General features: G+C 38.0%; 1 protein-coding gene across 2 annotated transcripts in view; it reads left to right on the forward strand.

The window, feature by feature from the left end:
• The window catches only part of DOK7 (docking protein 7), a 59538-nt gene extending 52483 nt beyond the window's left edge, over positions 1-7055 (forward strand). Inside the window, exons 10-12 of one of the 2 annotated variants that reach the window (XM_072335317.1) lie at positions 818-892; positions 4029-4181; positions 5597-7055. In XM_072335317.1, the coding sequence (XP_072191418.1) occupies positions 818-892; positions 4029-4181; positions 5597-5733 (365 nt within the window). In that variant the 3' untranslated portion in view covers positions 5734-7055. The remainder of the gene's footprint in view (positions 1-817; positions 893-4028; positions 4182-5596) is intronic. The other variant, XM_072335316.1, reaches the window with a different exon arrangement.
• The last annotated feature ends 1446 nt before the right edge of the window (positions 7056-8501 follow it).

The following is an 8501-nucleotide window of genomic DNA, read 5'->3' on the forward strand; positions in this document are numbered from 1 at the left end:
AATCTTATTCACAGCAGGATAATGCCGCCAGCATTTTAACAAAGGATATCCACCAAAAAATCCCACCTTGGGTCATGTGAAATCCTGTACCCTAGGAATGAGATGATGGGGGGAAAAAAAACAGCACATCTAAAGATAGTTCATATTAATGAAGGCAACAACATCTGCAGATGATAAACTTTGAGTATTTGTCATTCAAAAGAAACACTGGTGTATTCATATTAAGAGCAAAGTTTTTTAGCTTGCCTTCCATGAAACTGGGGTGGAGTCCACGATCATGGTGGAACCTGGGAATCTTTTATCATCTTAGTGCTCCGGAAGCACCAGTGATGTTGCACTGCTTGGCTTCTTGCAAGGATGATGATTTGATCTTGAAATGCAAAGTTGTCCTTGCAAGGGACAGTCTAAGCACTTTCTACAATGCTTTGTCAGAAATCAAGAATTTATCCATCATGCTGGAGGTGGAATTTTAACAAGAATCTTCCAAATGCTCCCAAGATCACCCACCCACTTCTCCCTGATTCATGCATACAAGACAGCTTTGCTCCCACGTTGATGTATAGCAAAACACACTGTTGACTTTAGTGCCCTTCCGTGTGTATATCTGTAAAAACAGCCATGTTTATTTACTTGCTCTCATTAAAAAGCACTGACATAACCACCATAGAAAAGTCAACATTAGCTGCTTCCCGAGTTGTTTTTCCCCAGTATGACTGTTTAGATTAGTAGATCACGAGTCTAAACCAGAAAAATCATATGTTTTGTTTACATTCTGCCAATTTCTGAATTCTAAACTGTTGATGGTTTTCCTGCATAGTAGGTCCTAAAGCTGGTTATGAGGTGCTGATGCTACCTGCAGAACCTGGAACTCCTACTAGCCTTGAGGAACCTGGTAAGTAAACCAAGTCACCATCCCTGGATGTGTTTAAAAACCATATGGATGTGGTGCTCAGGGACATGATTTAGCAGAGGGCTGTTAGGGTAGTATAGTTGGGTTGTGGTTGGACTTGATCTTTAAGGTCTTTTCCAATCTGAACTGTCTATGATTCTATGTTTAGAAATATCTGCAACCAATTGCATCAGAAGAAGCTAACTATTGCTTTTTTTTTTTCCTTCTTTTATGCTGTGATGTCTTCTAAGTGTTGATTTTTTTTGAGGTGGTGATCATTGCAGATGTTAGTTTTACAGGCATGTTCAGACTCTTAAACACTGGTATACTACACACACACATATACCAAGCAGCATTTATAGTGTTTTATTTCTGTGTGCAACAAATGCTGATGACTGAAACATCACTTTCAAATATATACATTTTCTCTCCTCTTCTCAATCATTCCTATATTTTCCTTTCCTTGTCTTCTCCCCCACTCCCCAGTTCCTTTTAAAAACCACTTCATTTCCTGCTTCACACTTCTCACTGGTAATTTAACTATCTATTTTGTTTCTACCTTTTCCTCCCTTTCTCCTCAAACATGATACTCTGCCATTTCTTTCATAATATCTTCAACCTGTAACTGCAAACTCTGGTCTTTTTTTGTTGTTCCAAATTCTCCCTCCATAATGACTGTAAATCCTACAAAAAATCCTGGTACTCTGAACCTTCTCATAAGGATTTTCTACCTCCATCCTGTAAGGACTACGGAAAACATCATCTTTGTCTTTGGCACTCTGAGAGTGCCTTATTTTCTTATTAAGAGATGCTGACTGTCTTGTGCTATTCAAATAAACCCTTCAAAGATAAACCAGTTTTACGTTTTTAATGAGATATTCTTATGGAAAGAATAAAAGAAAACCCAAGTTTACAAAGAAAGCAAAGTTTGTGTTAAAACAGCATAGACTAAACAAGAGGAGAGTTTTCCTTTGCTTCTGTTCCATTTTGCCTAGCTTTGTACTTGGATTTTTTTTTTCCTTTAATTCAAGTTATAGGAAGAAATTTTGAGTTTTGTCAGGGCTTTCTTTTTCTTCTTTTTTTCTTGCATAAGGATCCACTAGTAAATATATTTTTATCCTTTAACAGTGCATAGAAAGACTTCAAGAACATTTTTCTTCATAACTACTCATGATGCTGTATCAGCCCTTATGGTTGTCGTTTGATTATGAATTCAGCTATTTGGGATGCAGATTTTCAGTGCTCTTGTTCTGCCCAAATCCTTCTGGCATGGTCAGGCCAAGCTTCTTTGACATGTGTTAGACAGAATCATTCACCTATTTCTGAGAATGGTAATTTGGTACAGTTAGATTTTTTCTGTGGTGGCAGCACTTTATTCTTAATTTATTTTTAATGAATATCTGTTAGGAAATTGGTCAGCTTTCAAGGCTTTTAAAAATTTGGACCACACTCTAGTCTGCTTTGACTTAAATTGGTTACATCTGGAGAGACTACATTATCCTGGATCTTAATGTAGCTTCTGACAAATATTAATGTTACCCAACTTGTATGAGCTTTCTCTGCCATCCAAGAAGAGTAAATTTTCCTTTATGGTTATTTACAGCTGCTTCCCCTTGGATTTAAGAAGTCAGGATCTTCTGTACTCTAAAAAGACTTGACCACCTACTGCCTTCCCATTCGCACTCCAACAGTGCCTGACTGGAGTAAAAAGAAAAACAGTGATTTGGAAAAGAAGAATTTTAGTGTTTTATGTGTGGTTATGGAAGGGTTTAATGGGAGAACTTAAGGGAGAGGAAGAATCTGAAAGAGATGCTGTTTTTCCTCTGCACTGTTCTTTCCCTTGTATCTATATCTATCCCGTCTATCTTAACAGCAGTCTCAAAGGGGATCTCTCTAATCCTTAGTGATCAAAAATAGTGGGGTTTACATTTCCTTATTTCACACTGGATTTTGTGTTCCCATTTGAGATTAACTCTCCAAATGAAAGTCATTATGAGTTTCTTCATAATAGTTGATGAACCACACAGAAGCATCTCATTACCTCTTCTTCAGTTTAGTACATCTTTAAGAGATTGACAGTTTTGTTGGCACTGAATCTTCTGTTTGCCTATGACAACTATTTTTCCACCAGTTTACTCAGATTTATATAAATACACGGTCGTGGGATTATTTTATTCTAGTTCTGGAGAAAGCTGGCTTTAGTCATTGGCCAAAAAGTTTAAAAAAAACATTGTTTTTTCCGAAAGATAATTTGCTTCTTGCTAAAGATAAATGTGGAAGAAAGAAAAATAGAAATACTTTTTTCTTTTTTCTTTTAAAGAAGTAACAAACTTTCAAAAGAAAACTAAAATGAAATGAGTGATAATATGTATGCGATAGCAACAGTGAAAACCTGTCTTCTCTGGAAATTAATTTGATAGAATCATGGCCTGCATTTGTTAAAGCATTGCCAGTTGGTCAAGGGAGGTGAACATTCCTCTTTACTTAGCACTGGTGAGATCACAGCTGATTTGCCATATCCAGTTCTGGACTCAGTTGTACAACAACGACATGGACATATGAAGCCATGAAGATCTTCTCTCCTTGTTTCACTTCTGGAAAGATTCAAATTACTGAAAATTGGGCTAGAGAAGGTCTTGCTAAATCATCCAGTAGATAATAGTATTCTGTAATACAGAATCACTTTAAAGAGAAATGTTTCCTGGTTGATGTTAGTCCGTCTGTCTTCAGACTCTTTTTGTAACTTTTTGAACTTCTGGTCATTTTTGGTTACTTTCTTCTGGATGCTCTACTATTCCACATCTACCTAAGGCAGATCATTTCATGTATGGCTTTACTTCTGAATGCTTTCAGCTCCAGTTCAGTTTAATAGTGTTGCATACATTGTGTCTGCTAGAGAATTTCCGTGTAGTGTTCGCTTTCTGTCACCACATGAGATCACTAGCAGTGGTCTTCTGCATGGACCCTGACTTAATCCTTCTCTGAGGATATTTTCTGTAGAAACCTCATATCCTGTTTAGGACTGAAGAATGTGCTGTTTGATGACCTGAGTTGTTACTGCTGAATGGTGTGTTTTATGAAATGGTTTGTTGGTCATTGCAAACAGTGTTTATAATAACATGTTTGTTACTTATTTTAGAAGGGGCTGTAGGTTATTCAGCTGATGTCCCTACATCAGATCGACCCCACAGTGAGACAGCCACCTATGTTAATATTCCTGTCAGTCCTACATCCAAAAAACAACTTCATTACATGGAACTGGAACTTCAAGAAGCCAGCACAAGCATACGAGGTAAGAAAGCCTACAGGACTATTTAAACAGCAGTGGGTACAGTGTTACAAATTATATATGGTGTGGAAAACCTTAACTTCTCTGTTTATCTCTCTTAATTTCATCTGCCCATAGCCTCTCAGAAGAATTCGTACTTGTGTGTGTTTGTGAGTTAATTTTTGATATATAACTAGCAAAGTTCTCCAGGATGTTGCATTGTTTATGAACAACCCCTAAAGTGAATGTTTCCATGTCTCTGAAGTTTGATGGATAGTAATTTCCTTCATTTTTCCTCAAGATTTTCGTTGCGTGCATTAGGATAAGACTATTCTTGCTTAACTTGTCTTGCTTGGATTCAGCAACGGGGTCATGGGCATAGGTGTACTGGGCTTGGTCCTAAAGATATTAAAATACTGCCTCTGGAGCCACATGGCAAATGTGTAAGAATAGAACATGGTGTTTTCTGTCTGCTTTCCATGAGGGCTGCAGGAAAGCAGAAGCATTTGATTGTATTCTCCCCACCCTGTCTGCCCAACTCACCTGCCCCTATTGGATATTTTTCTTCTAATGCTTGTCTTGGAGAATTAGCACACAGGTGTGATTTATAGCTACCATATACAGTCACTTACAGATGCATCCTTTCTTACAGAAAACTCTTAACAGGGATTTGGCATTCAATTCAATGCTCTCGCTATTGAAATATCTTCCAGTTTTCCCCTTTATTTTATTTATTTACTCAGTGTTGTTGCTCAGTGCTATATGACTTTAGATAAGTAATTCTAAGCTTCTCCCAGACTTTAATTCATATCTCTGTATAGCACTGTGTTGAGATATGGAAGTCATGTTTTATCCCCATTTTAGAGACAGTGAAACAAAGCATTAAGAATGAAGAGCCTTGCTTCCATAAACTGATATTAGTTTTGCTATATGTCAAACATCAATCCATGCTCAAGTTGTGTAACTCTGGAGGTGCTCCTAAGAATTGTGAATATAATGTTCTTTTCATATTAAAGTTTTCCCTTCTTCCATAGTGATATATCTACACCGATACAGAACTGCTCTGCTCTTGAACAAATAGAGCAACTTTGGTCTACATTATTGCCAGTTATTGGACTAAATTGCCATTCTGCTCTATTTTGTCTTCTACTGGGAGAAACAGGGGTGGAGACAGATGTGTGGAGCAGAAATACAAGTGATTCAGGTGCTTACTTGAAGAAAATCAGATACCTAAAATAAGTAGATAACAAAACTGGTGAGGTTTCTTGTTGTATTTATCATCTTACTTCCTTTATAGGACTTACTTTAATACCAGACCTAGATCACCTTGGAAATCTATGGGAGAAGTCTAGCAATAGCTTCAGCCTGGGTCAGTTTTACATCAGATTGCATGAAAGGTCTGGACTATACATTCTATATGATTTCATTTGACATTTCAGGGAGTGGATCATCCCGATATGCGCAGATTGACATTGCAGCCACTGAGACAGCCCACAAAGTGGGAACACAGCATGCGCAGTGCCGGGAGGAACGCTTGCAGGAGCTGGAGCAGAAGAAGAAAGGAGCTCAGCAGTGACTTGTCTATGAAAGAACTTTTGTTCACCATCAATTGGTACTAATTTAAATTCCAAAAGATTCACATTTATTTGAAAATAATAATAATAATAATAATTCAAAGCTGCCATTGCTTATTGCAGTTATACCAGATTCATTCCAATACTATGATTCCTAATTGGAAAGCTGGTAACGTGAGGGGTGTGTGTGCATTCTTTCTGTTTTTTTTTAACATAATTTTTAGTTGTAAATTCCTTTCTTTTTTCATATGCAATAGATGTAAGCTACCTTTTTTCTGTAAGTCCAAAGTTGCGTGAGAACCTGGAACCAATTCCAGTGCTTTTTAAATGGTAGCATTTTCTTTAAAGAATTTGAATGTGTGCAGATAAGGGGATGTGAGTGTGTGTGGTATGTGTACACATATGTTTGCACATGTGCATAAGTATGTTTGTATGTAAGCACACGTTGCGGATAAAATATATGTATATGTCTGAGTGCATAAGTTATGTAAAACCTTTATTAATGTATTAATGAAATCTTATGAAAGCTAGGAAACTCAGTGCCTGATTATTTGCAGGCAGGGTTTTGTTCAATTTATATGCTCATTTACAGACATAGTTAACTATATCTAGGAGTAATTAAGTTTTATACCTCACCAGTCTTTGGCTAAAATTGCTCTGCTTTAAATGTTGTGGTCTTAGGGGTGCATACAGACAAGAGCACACACATATATACAAATGGTTTAATTTAATTATGCCTAAAAATCTAAGTGATTTGTAGTGATGTTTTGGGTGCTTCTGTTCTTAAAAGCCCTGTGTTAGACACCATGGGCTTTGACTTCATAGTTGCTGTGTACCTGTAATTCTCATCCATTCTTATCACCTGGAGTTTAACATACAAACTGCTAAAATCAGATCTCAGGTTTCCCACACAGAATAGCTTCAAATCAAGTTATCCAAAGGAAACAGCCACCATTGAAACTTGAGTTCTTTATTTATTTCTCCAAAACTGTGCCTGATGTACCAGCATAAAAATTGGATCATCCACATTGACGTGAACTTTTGTTTTTTTAATAATTCTCTACTATACGTAGGTAGCATTAAACCAGTCCTGGGTTAGAACAAAACGTCTTCCAAGATGGTTTTTGAGGCAGAATTTGACCTATGCATTTATTTGACTGTAGCCTCAATAGCAATGTAAAGTATCAGATATCTCTCAAATAAAAAGAAAAGATGCATTTGAGAGGTGATAATTGCCATTGTCGTCTTTCCTGTATGAAGAAATACCTTCCTATTTATTACCTTAGCTTATTTCTGAAGGGGAAAAATAAATATTTCTCATGAGACTCTTGCTTTAAAATATTTTCTTACTATTTGACAAACATGCCATGGGGATCTACTCTGTAAACGTACAAAGGAAGTAGCATGACCTTTTCCCTGGACTTGAAGCTCCTTGGTACCAGGTTTTCTAGAGCCCAGTGCTCATCAGGACCAACCAGTGCTGTTCCATTATGAGTTCTCCACTTCGGGACTTGCAGGGATAAATCTTCTGTAAAGTGTTTATTTGTATTTCATATTTAAAATGAGTCTTGCTAGCCTGATGCACTGAAATTCAGCATTTTCCAGTTCCATTTGTTGCTTAGTCACTGTTTCTGAGCTGTATTCTGATACTGGAATAAAAAGCTGGGATTTCAGGAGGCCAGTACGCAGATGTAAGCAGTGGGTTTCCTTGCACTGTAGCATAGCCTCTGTGCCAGTGCAGAACTGTTTTCTTGGTGCAGAAAGTTCCTTTCTACCTACTGTGGCATAAGAACATGTGACAACAGAATGGAGCAGTGCCCTGATTCACAGACCCCAAGCCTTGATCTCTCAACTGCACAGAGCTGAACCTTTCATCTGCATGGACTCAGCCTTTAGAAAACCATACAGAGGACCATGCATGTAAGTGTTGCAGAATCATGATAGATAATGAGACTGTGATGTTTATATTGTAAAAAAATGTTTTTTACAAGGAAAAAATGCCATCCAGATTCTCTGCAGTGGGCTGCCTTTCTGCATGTTGCTCAAAACTGCTTGTGCTGGGACTTCACAGCATGAACATAGACTTCATGCAATGATCACAGAATCACCAAGGTTGGAAAAGACCTACAGGATCATCCAGTCCAGCCATCCACCCATCACCAATAGCTGTCACTAAACCATGTCCTTCAACACAATGTCCAAACGTTCTTCAAACACCTCCAGGGTTGGTGACTCCACCACCTCCCTGGGCAGTTCATTCCACTGCCTGACCACTCTTTCAGAGAAGCAGTGTTTCCTAATGTCCAGCCTGAACCTCCCCTGGTGCAGCTTGAAGCCATTCCCTCTGGTCCTATCACCAGTTACACAAGAGAAGAGGCTGACCCCCAGCTTACTACAGCCTCCCTTCAGGTAGTTATAGAGAGCAATAAGGTCACCCCTGCGCCTCCTTGTCTCCAGACTGATGGTATCATGGAATGATGCTGCTATCAGACTGCTACTGACCTTACAGGAGGGGTCATAACATTAAAAATGTTTTCCAGGTTCAACAGGGGGCATGAGTCTGCACGTGGTTCTCTGTGTGCATTTATTTACTTACGTATGTCATAGTAACTCCTGCTAGGATTAGCTAGATGGCTGGATATAGATTTATATTTATACTCCCGTTAATGTTTACAGAAATATCTCCACAAATGAAGTAATTCACTTCTCAGGCAACTATTTCTCTTTCTGTACATAGATTGAATGTGTTAAATACGAAAGATGACTTTCT

This window comes from Excalfactoria chinensis, chromosome 4 (assembly GCF_039878825.1).
Source record: "Excalfactoria chinensis isolate bCotChi1 chromosome 4, bCotChi1.hap2, whole genome shotgun sequence".
Lineage (NCBI taxonomy): Eukaryota > Metazoa > Chordata > Aves > Galliformes > Phasianidae > Excalfactoria > Excalfactoria chinensis.